Genomic DNA, 18,087 nt, shown 5'->3' on the forward strand with positions numbered 1-18,087 from the left:
TGATTTGATGATAAGATGCCTTGTGTACAACTGTGTCACTGGTGTCATTATTAAATGTGTTAACAAATCACATCGAATAACTGATTTGTTTGAATTTTTGTCTATTCCAGGTCAAATATGCTGGGCACCAGATTCACAGTTTTTGACAATGGAGTGAATCCTGAAGCCAAGCCTTTTGTTCAGGAGAGGGAATCACTCAGACAAGAACTGGCATCAGTCTGCTATGTAAGTTGTAGGCAGAGCCGGGACAAGGTCCTTCAGCACCCAAGGCTGAGACACCAAAGTGCGCCCCCCCATCCCTCCACCCCAGCCGTCACACACTGATTGCCAGGCACGTGCAGAGGGGGGTGCTCTGGGTGCCCAGGCACCCCCTCTTTTAAAAAAACTTCAAAAAAGGCCCCTCTCGCGGGGCAAAATAAGCTCTGCCCCTGATCGCGATAAGCCCCGCCCACCCGCGGGAAGCTCCGCCCCCCGCCTGGGACACTTTGAAGTGAAGAGGCCCAGACAGGAATCCTAGTGTGGCATACTGACCTCTCCCTCCACCTAGGACCCATACTGACTTCTACCTCCCCCAGCACCCATAGTGACCTCTCCCTCCACCTAGTACCCACAGTGACCACTCCCTCTCCTAGCACCCACAGTGACCTCTCCATCCACCTAGCACCCACAGTGACTTCTCCCTCCACCTAGGACCCATACTGACATCTCCCTCCCCAGTACCCACAGTGATATCTCCCATCACCTAGCCCCCACAGTGACCTCTCCCTCCACCTAGCACCCACAGTGACCTCTCCCTTACTCAGCACCCACAGTGACCTTTCCCTCATCTAGCACCCACAGTGACCTCTCCCTCCACCTAGCACCCACAGTAACCTCTCCCTCCCCCAGCACCCACAGTGACCTCTCCCTCCCCAGCTCTAGCAGTGATCCTGCCTACCCCAGCACACCACACTGACCTATCCCTCCTCCAGCACCCACAGTGATCTTTCCCTCCCCCAGTGGCTACCCACCTTTCCCCTGCAGCACCCACAGGGACCTCCCATCCAAAAGCAGCACCTACAGTGATCTCTCCCATTGCAAGCGCCCACAGGGGCCTCTCCCAACACCCAGCATCCACTCCCTCCTCCATTAACTACACTGACTATCCAGGCACCCACAGTCACCTCCCCTTCCTCCAGCACCCATATTGATCTCTTCCTTCCACAGCACCAGCAGTGAATTACCCTTCCCCCAGCACCCACACTGACCTCTACCTCCCTTAGCAGCAAGCAACTATGCCATTCACAGCAGCACCCATAGTGACCTCCCCCTCTACCTCCCCCAAGACCCACAGTGACCTCCCCAAAGGACCCACAGTGACCTCCCTTTCCTCCAGCACTCATACTGACCTCTACCTTCCCTCAGCACCCACAGTTACTCCCCCCAGCACCCACAGTGACCTACCCTTCCCCCAGTACCCACACTGAGCTCTACCTCCCCAGCAACCACACTAACCTCTACCTCCCCTAGCAGCAACTATGCCATTCATAGCAGTACCCACAGTGATCTCCCACCCCCTGCACCCACAACAATTCCACCAATGTTCAGCACCCACATTACACTCAACTAGAGTTGGGCCGAACGGTTCGCCGGCGAACGGTTCCTGGCGAACTTCGGTGGTTCGCGTTCGCCTCCCGCAGGCGAACGTTTGCGGAAGTTCGCTTCGCCCAGTTCGCATCAAAAAACAAAATTTTTACCCTCCATTTCACTGTCAGCAGACATGTTATGGTCAAACACACTGCTTGAGGACCCACCCACCCTCCCTTCAAGCTAGGTCCTTTATACCATTTGACTCAGTTGTCTGCCTACACTAATTAGTTATGGGACAGCTGCTACACTCTCTGCTAGTGAGATTTTAATTGGCCTCCCACCTCCCACCTCCCTCCTCCCTCCTCCCACCTCCCTCCTCCCACCTCGCTTCAACCCTTCAACCCTTCAACCCTTCACCTATTCCCTCCTCCTTCTGGCAGGGAATTATACTTTTTAAAAGCCAGTATATATCATACCATAGCTGGGAATCGAACCCAGATCACACTGCGTGGTGGACACGTCAGTGCATCACCCTAAGCACTGTACCACTACAGTAGTAAGTGAAAAAAGCCGAAAATGTACCATTAATGCTCAATGCAATAGAACCATTAGGTTGCTTAAAGGAGAACTGTAGTGAGAGGTATATGGAGGCTGCCATATTGATTTCCTTTTAAGCTATACCAGTTGCCTGGCAGCCCTGCTGATCTATTTGGCTGCAGTAATAATAATAATTATAATCCAAACATTTGTATAGCGCTTTTCTCCTGTCAGACTCAAAGCGCTCAAGAGCTGCAGCCACAGGGACGCACTCAAGAGGCCACCCTGCAGTGTTAGGGAGTCTTGCTTTGAACTCCTTACTGAATAGGTACTTGACCTAGCCAGGATTCGAACCCTGGTCTCCCATGTCAAAGGCAGAACCCTTAACCAGTACACTATCCAGCCACTGTCGTGTGAATCCCACCAGAAACAAGCATGCAGCTAATCTTGTCAGATCTTACAAAAATGTCAAACACCAGATCTGCTGCATGCTTGTTCAGGGTCTAGGGCTAAAAGTATTGGAGGCAGAGGATCTGCAGGATAGCCAGGTAACTGGTATTGCTTAAAAGGAAATCAATATGGTAGCCTCCATATACCTTTCACTACAGTTCTCCTTTAAAGGGAACCTTAACTGAGAGTGATATGGCTGTTTCCTGTAAACAATACCAGTTGCCTGGCAGTCCAGCTGATCTTTGTGACTGCAATAGTGGCTGAATCACACCCTGAAACAAGCATGCAGCTAATCCAGTCTGACTTCAGTCAGAGCACCTGATCTGCATGCTTGTTCAGGGGCTGTTGCTAAAAGTATTAGAGACACAGGATCAGCAGGCGATTCAGGCAACTGGTATTATTTTAAAAGGAAAAATCCATATCCTTCTCCGTTTAGGTTCCCTTTAAGGATTTGTAGCATAAAAGCCAACTCACATTGGCTGGGATTCGAACCTGGGTCTCACTGTATGGTGGACAAGCACACTATCCACTATACCAACTGAAGCTGGCCTGAAATTGCTGGCCTGAAAACAAGCTGCATCACACCCTGAAACAAGCATGCAGCTTGTTTTCAGGCCAGCAATTTCAGGCCAGCATTTTCAGGCCAGCATTTTCAGGCCAGCATTTTCAGCCAGCATTTTCAGGCCAGCATTTTCAGGCCAGCTTCAGTTGGTATAGTGGATAGTGTGCTTGTCCACCATACAGAGAGACCCAGGTTCGAATCCCAGCCAATGTGAGTTGGCTTTTATGCTACAAATCCTTAAAGGGAACCTAAACGGAGAAGGATATGGATTTTTCCTTTTAAAATAATACCAGTTGCCTGAATCGCCTGCTGATCCTGTGTCTCTAATACTTTTAGCCACAGCCCCTGAACAAGCATGCAGATCAGGTGCTCTGACTGAAGTCAGACTGGATTAGCTGCATGCTTGTTTCAGGGTGTGATTCAGCCACTATTGCAGTCACAAAGATCAGCTGGACTGCCAGGCAACTGGTATTGTTTACAGGAAACAGCCATATCACTCTCAGTTAAGGTTCCCTTTAAAGGAGAACTGTAGTGAAAGGTATATGGAGGCTACCATATTGATTTCCTTTTAAGCAATACCAGTTACCTGGCTATCCTGCAGATCCTCTGCCTCCAATACTTTTAGCCCTAGACCCTGAACAAGCATGCAGCAGATCTGGTGTTTGACATTTTGTAAGATCTGACAAGATTAGCTGCATGCTTGTTTCTGGTGGGATTCACACAACAGTGGCTGGATAGTGTACTGGTTAAGGGTTCTGCCTTTGACATGGGAGACCAGGGTTCGAATCCTGGCTAGGTCAAGTACCTATTCAGTAAGGAGTTCAAAGCAAGACTCCCTAACACTGCAGGGTGGCCTCTTGAGTGCGTCCCTGTGGCTGCAGCTCTTGAGCGCTTTGAGTCTGACAGGAGAAAAGCGCTATACAAATGTTTGGATTATAATTATTATTATTACTGCAGCCAAATAGATCAGCAGGGCTGCCAGGCAACTGGTATAGCTTAAAAGGAAATCAATATGGCAGCCTCCATATACCTCTCACTACAGTTCTCCTTTAAGCAACCTAATGGTTCTATTGCATTGAGCATTAATGGTACATTTTCGGCTTTTTTCACTTACTACTGTAGTGGTACAGTGCTTAGGGTGATGCACTGACGTGTCCACCATGCAGTGCGATCTGGGTTCGATTCCCAGCTATGGTATGATATATACTGGCTTTTAAAAAAGTATAATTCCCTGCCAGAAGACACCCTCCTCCCGGAGGGAGGAGGTAATAGGTTGAAGGGTTGAAGGGTTGGTGGGAGGTGGAGGTGGAGGTGGAGGTGGGAGGAGGGAAGTGGGAGGAGGGAAGTGGGTGGAGGTGGGAGGTGGGAGGTGGGAGGTGGGAGGTGGGAGGAGGGAGGAGGGAGGTGGGAGGAGGGAGGAGGGAGGAGGGAGGAGGGAGGAGGGAGGAGGGAGGAGGGAGGAGGGAGGTGGGAGGAGGGAGGTGGGAGGTGGGAGGAGGGAGGAGGGAGGTGGGAGGAGGGAGGTGGGAGGAGGGAGGTGGGAGGAGGGAGGTGGGAGGTGGGAGGAGGGAGGTGGGAGGTGGGAGGAGGGAGGTGGGAGGTGGGAGGTGGGAGGTGGGAGGAGGGAGGAGGGGAGGAGGGAAGTGGGAGGAGGGAGGAGGGTGGAAGGAGGGGAAGAGGGTGGGAGGAGGGAGAGTAAAAACTCCCTAGCAGAGTGTGTAGCAGCTGTTCCATAACTAATTAGTGTAGGTAGGCAAATGGTATAAAGGACCTTACTTGGAGTAGGGAGGGAGGATAGGTCCTCGAGCAGTGAAGTGTATTTCACTCCAGGCATTAGAGCTTTTGAAACATGTTTTCTATCATTTTTGCAGTGTATAGAATTTTTTAAAACTTTGAAAGTTCGCCTCCCCATTGAAGTCTATTGCGGTTCGCGAACTTTTTCGCGAACCGAACCTTTCGCGGAGGTTCGCGAACAGGGTTCGCGAACCGAAAATCGGAGGTTCGGCCCAACTCTACACTCAACCAGTAACCCCCACTATAGCAAGCACCCAGTACTTGCACCCTGCACCAAATACTCACATCTGGCCTCAATATGACACTTTGTACTTGCATCAAACAGCCACATGACACCCAGTACCTGCACCCCTTCACCCTACAGCTGGCACCCAGTACTCACACCCACATGACACAGTACTTGCACCCAGCCCCAACATGGCACTCACTACTCACACCTGCACACCACCTTCACATGGCACCCACTATCTGCACTCACATAACTAGTACTAGCACCCAAAGTACCTGCACTCAGAACCCACATAACACACAATGCCCACCCATAGCTAGCACCCAGTGCAGGCATGGCACCAAGTATTCGCACCTATGATACCCAGTACCTGCACCCAACACCCACATGCTTCATCTGCAGTAGTTCCAGTTGCACTAAGCCTCCACTTAGTGCCCAGTACAAACACCAAGCACTCACATATGACATCCAGTACTTGCACCCAGAACTCACAAGGGACTGAGTACCTGCAATCAACACCTACATGATAGTTGATACACACCCATACAGCCAGAATCCACATGACACCCTGTGTCAGCACCCAGTACCCACATGGCACCCGGCATCTGCCTTTAGCACCCACATGACAACAAACACCCCACTATCCAGCATCCATCACCCATATGTCACCATGTACTCACTCCCAGTACCCACTTGGCACTCAGTATTGGCACCTAAGACCCACATACCCCCATAATCAACACCCACATGGCACAGTACTCACACGTCACCAAGTTCCAAAGCCATTATATGCACCCAGTACCCATCTATGGCCAGCACCCAAATAGCACCCAGTACCCATCCTTGGTCCGAACCCATATGAGACTCAGTACTCTCCCATGGCACACATCCAGACCACACATGGCACTCCCTACTAACATGTCCAACACTCACATGTCTCCCTGTACCAATTAACACTCACATGGCACCCACTATTGTTTATCACCATCTGGCACTCATTCAGCACCCAATACTGCATAGCACCCACTGCAAATAAACACCCAATACAAACTGGACCTTGGTGCCCACAGCAGCTTGACACAGACTGTACTTTGGCATCTCGACACCCACTGCAACTTAGCACAAAGTGAACCTTTGCATCTTACCACCCACTGTATCTGGGCACCCGCTGCACCTTGGCACTTACTGCAGTTTTGCATCCACTAATGCTTAGCAACCACTGCGTATTGGTAACCCCTTCTTCTTTGCCTGAAAAGAGGCTTGGGTGCTGATTAAGAGGGACAGAGGTCCCAGTAATGAAAGGTGAGTCTCTGCCTCCACTGTGGGCTCCACTGTGCCCACTCTAACCTACTAACAGTGGGCACCTACCACTGGTGATTTGAGGGTGGTGGCGCCAAAAGAGTTGGTTGAAAGGAGACACAAAGTCTGCCTGATACTGCTATAAAGGTGTGTGTGTGTGTGTGTGTGTGTGTGTGTGTGTGTTAAAACTGCCTTCTGCTTTTTAGAGAGGGGATATTACATACACAATTTAGCATGATTTATCAATTTCAAATTTGAGCACCACCCCTGTGAGGATCCTCTGCATGGCCCTGCCCCTTCCTGCAGCACCCACACTGACCTCTACTTTTCCAAGCACCCACCCCTTCCCCTCATAGCTGGCACCCAGTACTCACACTCACATGACGCCAAGTATCTGCACCCTGGCCTAAAATTGCACCCAGTACTCACACCTGCACACAGCTTTCACATGGCCCCCACTATCTGCACCAAGCACCCACTTAACCCGTACCCGCACCTAAAGTACCTGCATTCAAAACCCATGTGATAACCAAAGCCCACCCATAGCCAGTACCCAGTACAGGCATGGTGCCAAATATTCGCACCCATGTCACATTCAGTACCTGTACCCAGCACCCACATGACTTCCAGTACATGCACCCAGATCTTACATGGCACTAAGTACTTGCAATCAACACCCGCATCACACTCGATACCCAACTGTAGCCAGAACCCACATGACACTCTGTGCTCACACTAAGAACCCACATCGCACCCAGTATCTGCATTCAGCACCCACATGACAAGAAGAAAGTTTGGTCCGCTTCAAGGTCACTCCAACAGTTTATTTGGGACTTATCCCAGAACAGCCACAGAATCACTCAGCTAACATGTTTTGGACCTGCAGCGGTCCTTAATCATGCTATGATTAAGGACCGCTGCAGGTCCGAAACATGTTAGCTGAGTGATTCTGTGGCTGTTCTGGGATAAGTCCCAAATAAACTGTTGGAGTGACCTTGAAGCGGACCAAACTTTCTTCTTTCCACTTTGACCTGTGGGCTGGTTGCCCAGGTCCAGCTCGGTTCCCACTACAAGTGCAGCGGTATATCCACCTTTCCATTGACCCACATGACAACCAATACCCCCATAGCCAGAAACGAGGAGGGGGGCATGCAGGGGAAGACGTTGCCAGGCCGCTTTTTTAAATTTGAGCACCCCCCACTTAAGGACCCTCTGCACGGCCCTGCTGGTGGATTTGATCTGCAGATGATCTGCAGATGAATGTCTGTTAAACAAGGTGTGTATGAGGATCTGCAGATAGACTATGAATGCATTTTGCAGGAACGGATCTTTTGCAGGAACAGATCTTTTGCAGATACTGATCTTTTGAATGTGTACAGCATCTTTCTGTGCAGCATCTTTCAAAGATTTTTATCTGATGGCGAGTTCAGCTCAATAGAGTAGACTGTGTAGAGTATGCTCTCATACTACATGGAAGGGGGTAAAATTGGTCTGTGATCTTGCCTTTTCCAAAGACTTATCTCAAGTGTGTATGTAGCCTTACGCCACAGAGTGGCTCTCCCAGGCCCGCCGAACGCCGATTGGTGTCAAGTCCTGGAGGGCGGAGATTTGCAGGGAATGCACGCGCGCATGCGCACGTGTTCCCTGCTCTTAAACAGAGCGGGTATCCGTGATCAGCCAGCCAGCCACGAATGGAGCGTGTAGTGATTGGATCTACATTATCTTACTCATGGATCTACGTTATCTTACTCAAATTATATTGTGGTTGGATCTCGGGGGGGGGGGGTGCATATATGGCAGACGGGAGAATTTTTTTTTTTAAATGTATATCGCAGCAGCAATCAGATACCACCAACTGCAAGCTCTGTTGGTGGGAAGAGAAGGAGGCAATATTAATTTGGCTGCTAAGTTGTATGGCCGAGTAATAAACTGTTAAAGCTGCAGAGTGCTGAATTGTATAAAATCGCCTGGTCACTAGGGGAAGTAAACCTGTGGTCCTCAAGTGGTTAATTTCCACTAGCAGAGGCAAAAGGGCACTCATATGGGGTACTGTGGGAGAACCCCATATGCAAATTTCAATCTAACCACTTTAACCCCCACATTTGCAGATATCTCTGCTCCTTTTTCCATCCTTTCACAACCAGGGACAGAGATATCCGCCCCCCCTCCCCCCGCAGCTACCGCCACTGTCCGCGCTCCCACTCGCTCGTGCACACACTCCCGCACACTGCCACCCGCACACCTGCAGATCAACGAACGGGAAAAAACTTTCCTGTTTGTTGATCTTAATCCCCCCGTAATGATCAGCTGCTTCTATGAAAAGCATCGCAATCATTGTGAGAAAAAAAAAAGTTTCCCAGCCTCATTGACGTCCTTCCGACGCTCACAGGACGCTCACAGGACCATTCACAAAAAATTACTGTGGCCATCTCGTGGCCAAATAGTAAAACTACACCCAAAAGCATTTTTCATATATAACTACAGTGATGTGAAAAACTATTTGCCCCCTTCCTGATTTCTTATTCTTTTGCATGTTTGTCACACTTAAATGTTTCTGCTCATCAAAAACCGTTAACTATTAGTCAAAGATAACATAATTGAACACAAAATGCAGTTTTAAATGATGGTTTTTATTATTTAGTGAGAAAAAAAACTCCAAATCTACATGGCCCTGTGTGAAAAAGTGATTGCCCCCCTTGTTTAAAAATAACTTAACTGTGGTCTATCACACCTGAGTTCACTTTCTGTAGTCACCCCCAGGCCTGATTACTGCCACACCTGTTTCAATCAAGAAATCACTTAAATAGGGGCTTATCTGACACAGAGAAGTAGACCAAAAGCACCTCAAAAGCTAGACATCATGCCAAGATCCAAAGAAATTCAGGAACAAATGAGAACAAAAGTAATTGAGATCTATCAGTCTGGTAAAGGTTATAAAGCCATTCCTAAAGCTTTGGGACTCCAGCGAACCACAGTGAGAGCCATTATCCACGAATGGCAAAAACATGCAACAGTGATGAACCTTCCCAGGAGTGGCCGGCCGACCAAAATTACCCCAAGAGCGCAGAGAAAACTTATCCGAAAGGCCACAAAAGACCCCAGGACAACATCTACCGATGAGACAAAAGTTGAACTTTTTGGAAGGTGCTAGTCCCGTTACATGTGGCGTAGAAGTAACACAGCATTTCAGCAAAAGAACATCATACCAACAGAAAAATATGGTGGTGGTAGTGTGATGGTCTGGGGTTGTTTTGCTGCTTCAGGACCTGGAAGGCTTGCTGTGATAGATGGAACCATGAATTTACTGTCTACCAAAAAATCCTGAAGGAGACTGTCCGGCCATCTGTTTGTCAACTCAAGCTGAAGCAATCTTGGGTGCTGCAGCAGGACAATGACCCAAAACACACCAGCAAATCCACCTCTGAATGGCTGAAGAAAAACAAAATGAAGACTTTGGAGTGGCCTAGTCAAAGTCCTGACCTGAATCCTATCGAGCTGTTGTGGCATGACCTTAAAAAGGCAGTTAATGCTAGAAAACCCTCAAATAAAACTGAATTACAACAATTCTGCAAAGATGAGTGGGCCAAAATTCCTCCAGAGCGCTGTAAAAGACTTGTTGCAAGTTATCGCAAACGCTTGATTGCAGTTATTGCTGCTAAGGGTGGCCCAACCAGTTATTAGGTTCAGGGGGCAATTTCTTTTTCACACAGGGCCATGTAGGTTTGGAGTTTTTTTTCTCACTAAATAAGAAAAACCATCATTTAAAACTGCATTTTGTGTTCAATTATGTTATCTTTGACTAATAGTTAACGGTTTTTGATGAGCAGAAACATTTAAGTGCGACAAACATGCAAAAGAATAAGAAATCAGGAAGGGGGCAAATAGTTTTTCACATCACTGTATATAGTTTTACATTATAAATTAACTCATTACCTCCCACACTCCACATTTTTTTTTTGGGGGGGGGGGGGTAATAAAAAAAAATTTGAATAAAAAAAACACACAAATAGTTACCTTAGGGGCTGCACTCTTTAAATATTTATGTCAAGAGGGTATAACACTGTTACTTTATAAATGATGGGCTTGTAATTAGGGATGGCCTCAAAACTGAAAAAAATGCACCTTTTAGTCCAAATAAAATATTGGCGCCAAACATTGTGATAGGGACATAATTTAAACGGTGTAATAAAGGGGACAAATGGGCAAGTACATTTCATGGATTTTAATTACAGTAGCATGCATTATTTAAAAACTATAATGGCCGAAAACTGAAAAATAGTGATTTTTTTCCCCCACATTTTTACTATTTTCCCATTAAAACACATTTAGAGTAAAATAATTCTTGGCATAATGTCCCACCTAAAGAAAGCCTAATTGGTGGCGAAAAAAACAAGATATAGTTCATTTCATTGCGATAAATAATGACAAAGTTATAGACGAATGAATGGAAGGAGCGATGAAAGGTGAAAATTGCTCTGGTGCTACAGGGGTAAAACCCCTCAGTTGTGAAGTGGTTAAAGTGTGAGGACCTGCTGGGGCTCAGTAAAGGGCCATTCACCTTGTAGTGTAAAATAGTCTGTGCTATGCTGTGTCAAAAAACGACAGTGACCTAAAAACACTGGTGTCCTTGGCTCAGAGAGTTTTTTTTTTTTTTTTTTTTTTTGCCACCTGCCCATGTCCTGGGTGGTACTTGAACCGCTAACCTTGTGATTAGCAGGCAGGGACATTTACCCTCTGTACCAGATCCTCCACCTGATGTCATCAGCAGCTAAACTGCCTTATGGCAGTTGAAAGCGACAGTTTAAATTTTCCAACTGCTGTCACTCTCATAGCTTTGAATTTCTACTCAGTGGGATAATTAAAAAAATGCTGCCATTCATGAAAGTATTAATGTCAGAGTCCAAATACTTTGTATAGTTAATCACAATGTCACAGGGGAAGGGGAGGGGTGTGTGTAAAATGTTGAAACTGTGTGTTAGACCAACAAGACCCAATCAAATTTCACCTATTGTTTTCAATGGAGACATTCAAACTGCTCCCATTTTTACATTACTGATGCCAAGAACCCCAAAGTTAACACAGTTGGTTATTGGGTGACTTTGTTTTAGGGTACGTTTCCACTTGTGCGTTGCGTTTTTGACGCGAAAATCACGTCAACGAATCTGCATGCGGGTGCGGATTCGTTTGCGTTTCCATGCGGATTTTCACGCGGAATCGCTCGCGGTTTGCGCTATGCGATTTTAACCATATCAATGCCGGTAAGCATTGACATGGGTTTTTATGCGACTACGCAGGCGAAAACGCATGGAAAACCGCAAGACAAAAACCGATTGCGGTTTTCCTATTAAATTACATTACCGGCGATTCGCGTGCGGGTGTGCGGCATGCGAATTCTGACGGGTCTGCCGTACAGATTTTTTTCTGCACAGCAAACCGCCCACAATTCCTGACAAGTGCAAACAGGCCCATCCACTTGTATTGGTTATGCGAATTTGCATGCAGACAACGCATGCGAATTCGCGTTAGTGGAAACATGCCCTCAGGGTTAGCAAGTGGGTGGAGCCACCAATCAAATTTCACTCATTGCTTTTCAGTTGAGAAAGGAAAACTGCAGCCATTTTTAAACTTTGAACTCCTGGCTTCCTAAACTTTAAAGTGTTGGTCACTGGATGACTGGGGCTAATAGATTGGGGGAAAAAAAGGTGGGCCAATAAAACAGCCAATCAGATTTTAGTCATTGACTTCAATGAGAAAACATATACTGCTGCCGATATCACGTTTGAAATGCAAAGCTTTCTAAACTTTGCACAATTACTCACTGGATGACTGTGGTCAAAATTTAGCTATACACAGTAGGTTTTCATTAACTCCTGTGTGACTGCCTAATGGTGTGTACACACTTGAAAGATAAATGAAAGATATCAGACCAATTTTACCCCCTTCCATGTAGTATGAGAGCCATACACTACACAGTCTATTCTATTGAGCTGAACTCCCCATCAGATAAAAATCTTTGCAAGATGCTGCACACAAAGATGCTGTACACATTCAAAAGATCAGTATCTGCAAAAGATCCGTCCCTGCAAAATGCATTCATAGTCTATGATATCTGCAGATCCTCATACACACCTTGTTTAACAGACTTCATCTGCAGATCTGAAAATCCATCCTGGTGGACAGGCACGTGCAGAGGGGGGTGCTCTGGGTGCCCAGGCACCCCCTCTTTTAAAAAAACTTCAAAAAAGGCCCCTCTCGCGGGGAAAAATAAGCTCCGCCCCTGATCGCGATAAGCCCCGCCCACCCGCAGGAAGCTCCGCCCCCGCCTGGGACACTTTGAAGTGAAGAGGCCCAGACAGGAATCCTAGTGTGGCATACTGACCTCTCCCTCCACCTAGGACCCATACTGACTTCTACCTCCCCCAGCACCCATAGTGACCTCTCCCTCCACCTAGTACCCACAGTGACCACTCCCTCCCCTAGCACCCACAGTGACCTCTCCATCCACCTAGCACCCACAGTGACTTCTCCCTCCACCCTAGGACCCATACTGACCTCTCCCTCCCCAGTACCCACAGTGATATCTCCCATCACTTAGCACCCACAGTGACCTCTCCCTCCACCTAGCACCCACAGTGACCTCTCCCTTACTCAGCACCCACAGTGACCTTTCCCTCCATCTAGCACCCACAGTGACCTCTCCCTCCACCTAGCACCCACAGTAACCTCTCCCTCCCCCAGCACCCACAGTGACCTCTCCCTCCCCAGCTCTAGCAGTGATCCTGCCTACCCCAGCACCCACACTGACCTATCCCTCCTCCAGCACCCACAGTGATCTTTCCCTCCCCCAGTGGCTACCCACCTTTCCCCTGCAGCACCCACAGGGACCTCCCATCCCAAAAGCAGCACCTACAGTGATCTCTCCCATTGCAAGCGCCCACAGGGGCCTCTCCCAACACCCAGCATCCACTCCCTCCTCCATTAACTACACTGACTATCCAGGCACCCACAGTCACCTCCCCTTCCTCCAGCACCCATATTGATCTCTTCCTTCCACAGCACCAGTGAATTACCCTTCCCCCAGCACCCACACTGACCTCTACCTCCCTTAGCAGCAAGCAACTATGCCATTCACAGCAGCACCCATAGTGACCTCCCCCTCTACCTCCCCCAAGACCCACAGTGACCTCCCCCAAAGGACCCACAGTGACCTTCCTTTCCTCCAGCACTCATACTGACCTCTACCTTCCTCAGCACCCACAGTTACTCCCCCCAGCACCCACAGTGACCTACCCTTCCCCCAGTACCCACACTGAGCTCTACCTCCCCCAGCAACCACACTAACCTCTACCTCCCCTAGCAGCAACTATGCCATTCATAGCAGTACCCACAGTGATCTCCCACCCCCTGCACCCACAACAATTCCACCAATGTTCAGCACCCACATTACACTCAACCAGTAACCCCCACTATAGCAAGCACCCAGTACTTGCACCCTGCACCAAATACTCACATCTGGCCTCAATATGACACTTTGTACTTGCATCAAACAGCCACATGACACCCAGTACCTGCACCCCTTCACCCTACAGCTGGCACCCAGTACTCACACCCACATGACACAGTACTTGCACCCAGCCCCAACATGGCACTCACTACTCACACCTGCACACCGCCTTCACATGGCACCCACTATCTGCACTCACATAACTAGTACTAGCACCCAAAGTACCTGCACTCAGAACCCACATAACACACAATGCCCACCCATAGCTAGCACCCAGTGCAGGCATGGCACCAAGTATTCGCACCTATGATACCCAGTACCTGCACCCAACACCCACATGCTTCATCTGCAGTAGTTCCAGTTGCACTAAGCCTCCACTTAGTGCCCAGTACAAACACCAAGCACTCACATATGACATCCAGTACTTGCACCCAGAACTCACAAGGGACTGAGTACCTGCAATCAACACCTACATGATAGTTGATACACACCCATACAGACAGAATCCACATGACACCCTGTGTCAGCACCCAGTACCCACATGGCACCCGGCATCTGCCTTTAGCACCCACATGACAACAAATACCCCACTATCCAGCATCCATCACCCATATGTCACCATGTACTCACTCCCAGTACCCACTTGGCACTCAGTATTGGCACCTAAGACCCACATACCCCCATAATCAACACCCACATGGCACAGTACTCACACGTCACCAAGTTCCAAAGCCATTATATGCACCCAGTACCCATCTATGGCCAGCACCCAAATAGCACCCAGTACCCATCCTTGGTCCGAACCCATATGAGACTCAGTACTCTCCCATGGCACACATCCAGACCACACATGGCACTCCCTACTAACATGTCCAACACTCACATGTCTCCCTGTACCAATTAACACTCACATGGCACCCACTATTGTTTATCACCATCTGGCACTCATTCAGCACCCAATACTGCATAGCACCCACTGCAAATAAACACCCAATACAAACTGGACCTTGGTGCCCACAGCAGCTTGACACAGACTGTACTTTGGCATCTCGACACCCACTGCAACTTAGCACAAAGTGAACCTTTGCATCTTACCACCCACTGTATCTGGGCACCCGCTGCACCTTGGCACTTACTGCAGTTTTGCATCTACTAATGCTTAGCAACCACTGCGTATTGGTAACCCCTTCTTCTTTGCCTGAAAAGAGGCTTGGGTGCTGATTCTAGAGGGACAGAGGTCCCAGTAATGAAAGGTGAGTCTGTGCCTCCACTGTGGGCTCCACTGTGCCCACTCTAACCTACTAACAGTGGGCACCTACCACTGGTGATTTGAGGGTGGTGGCGCCAAAAGAGTTGGTTGCAAGGAGACACAAAGTCTGCCTGATACTGCTATAAAGGTGTGTGTGTGTGTGTGTGTGTGTGTTAAAACTGCCTTCTGCTTTTTAGAGAGGGGTTATTACATACACAATTTAGCATGATTTATCAATTTCAAATTTGAGCACCACCCCTGTAAGGATCCTCTGCATGGCCCTGCCCCTTCCTGCAGCACCCACACTGACCTCTACTTTTCCAAGCACCCACCCCTTCCCCTCATAGCTGGCACCCAGTACTCACACTCACATGACATCTGCACCCTGGCCTAAAATTGCACCCAGTACTCACACCTCCACACAGCTTTCACATGGCCCCCACTATCTGCACCAAGCACCCACTTAACCCGTACCCGCACCTAAAGTACCTGCATTCAAAACCCATGTGATAACCAAAGCCCACCCATAGCCGGTACCCAGTACAGGCATGGTGCCAAATATTCGCACCCATGTCACATTCAGTACCTGTACCCAGCACCCACATGACTTCCAGTACATGCACCCAGATCTTACATGGCACTAAGTACTTGCAATCAACACCCGCATCACACTCGATACCCAACTGTAGCCAGAACCCACATGACACTCTGTGCTCACACTCAGAACCCACATCGCACCCAGTATCTGCATTCAGCACCCACATGACAACCAATACCCCCATAGCCAGAAACGAGGAGGGGGGCATGCAGGGGAAGACGTTGCCAGGCCGTTTTTGTAAATTTGAGCACCCCCCACTTAAGGACCCTCTGCACGGCCCTGCTGATTGCTACTAGACTAAGAGGCGCCCCAGGGCCCCCAACCTCACCAATACCTTAATCTCTAGTTATCTGACTTGCAGTCACTGCCATGTATCCCCTTTTCCTATTTCTTTCTGCTTCAAACACAATTGGGAATGACAACTGAATGAATTGTGCGCCCCCTCCTACACTGCGCCCTGAGGCTGGAGCCTCTCCAGCCTCTGCCTCGGCCCAGCCCTGGTTGTAGGGCCATGGGAATGAAGATAGTTATGGTTCAATCATTCAGTCCTTTATCCCACTATGTCTACAATATGCTGTATAGTTCGGGGCTCTTGTCTACAGATGGATATTATATTACTAGCTCTGCAGGTTTAACTCTAGAGGTGAAATTTAATATGAAGAGATCAGAGAAACCTACATTTTTTTTGTCAAAGTGAATAGTTACAATCACACAGCTTAAAGTGGTATGAAATGTAGAGAAACCGAGAGCCCAATATAGTGTAGTATGTTAAAACATAAACGAAGTAAGGCAAATCAGTGAGAAGAATATACTCACAAACGTGGGTTACCACACAGGCAACCACTGTATAAGCAGGTGAGGAGATTAGACCTGTCCTCACTCAGGATTAAGAAGTCGCTCTCTGTAGATGAGAAAAAGGGGTAGATCACCCCTCCACCAGGGGTGGACACGATTTTGCAGTAGGAGAACAGAGGCGCCAAAATTTGCTAGGAGGAAGTGGTATGAAACTCAGCATTTCCTCTGTGCTCTAAAAGATTATTTACAGCATAAAATCTACTACTGCAAAAAAAAATTGTAGCAGAACAGCATTCAGTTAAACGCAGCACTTTATTCTTCAGTGGGCAGCTTCTGGCAGCATCTGAAAATGTGATAAATAACATTATCTTTTATTTACATTCCTTTGTAAGATACATTTAGTAAACATTAGCAAACAGCCAAAACTGAGCTCTACTGAGCTGAGAAGCAGAAAGAGCTGAGAAGTAATTACTAGATAGATTTTAATATATAAATACAGCAGCTCTGCAATAAAATGCAGTATCAGATTTAAGAGCAGATAAACTGTACTTTGAGAATTTGGAATTTGTAGACAGGCAATATTGCTTCTGCACAAAAGCAAATATGATAACTGTATAGGTAATAAAAAAGTAGGAAAACACATTTTTGTTGAATGTTATGTCAGAGCTTTATCCCACTTTAACTTTCGAAATTATAGTACCCCTCTGCATTGATGGAGCAGCTGAAAGTGCCCTTTGCTCTGTGCCCAGTGAAGATTTATAATATCAAAGGTTGAAATAAGAAATGATGAGAATGGATTAAAATGTGCTGAGTCCAGGTTACCTGGTAAAATATTACACTTATGACCAACCTCAGGACTCGGGATAATGGACACATTTGGCTGAGTCTGACTAGCTTGGTTAAAGCTATACTCTTTTATTTTTTCCCCTGTAATCCTACAGGAAACAAATGTTCTGGGGTTCAGAGGTCCTCGCAAAATGACGGTGATTATACCTGGGATGAACCAGGACGGTGAGAGGGTGTGCATACGGCCACGCAACGTACGTTTTTGGTAATAGTATCAAACCTTTTAGCTACTTTGAAGAAATAGTGTAATCCAGTTTATCCATAACCTATTCTCTGTCTTCACTACAGGAACATGAAACACTACAGACTCGGTACCAAAACGGCAACATGGAGAATATTATTGCCCTGCACAACAAGGCCCCATCTTGGAATGAGGAGACACAGTCTTACGTGTTAAACTTTCATGGTCGGGTCACTCAGGCCTCTGTGAAAAACTTCCAAATCATCAATGCTGAAGAACGTGAGTACTTGCATTTCTTCAGAGCAGTTCTGGTTCTCATGAAGCAAGGTGAAACATTTGCATCAGGTGCAGAGATTACAGGGGCAGCATGTTTGTACTGTGTGTACACTAACAGCATGCAGTCAGAGTAGGAGGAGAAGAGAGAGGAGAGCGAGGTGAAGAGGTTATCATTGGGGAAAAGCAGCTTGTTGTGTT

General features: G+C 47.8%; 1 protein-coding gene across 6 annotated transcripts in view; it reads left to right on the forward strand.

Annotated features, from left to right (window-relative positions):
• The window catches only part of LOC137521642 (tubby protein-like), a 72,131-nt gene that overhangs the window by 53,143 nt on the left and 901 nt on the right, over nucleotides 1–18,087 (forward strand). For all 6 annotated transcript variants that reach the window (XM_068241157.1, XM_068241158.1, XM_068241155.1 and 3 more), the window contains 3 exons: nucleotides 111–225; nucleotides 17,528–17,626; nucleotides 17,721–17,892. In XM_068241157.1, coding sequence (XP_068097258.1) covers nucleotides 111–225; nucleotides 17,528–17,626; nucleotides 17,721–17,892 — 386 coding nt within the window. The remainder of the gene's footprint in view (nucleotides 1–110; nucleotides 226–17,527; nucleotides 17,627–17,720; nucleotides 17,893–18,087) is intronic.

Source organism: Hyperolius riggenbachi, chromosome 6 (genome assembly GCF_040937935.1).
Source record: "Hyperolius riggenbachi isolate aHypRig1 chromosome 6, aHypRig1.pri, whole genome shotgun sequence".
Lineage (NCBI taxonomy): Eukaryota > Metazoa > Chordata > Amphibia > Anura > Hyperoliidae > Hyperolius > Hyperolius riggenbachi.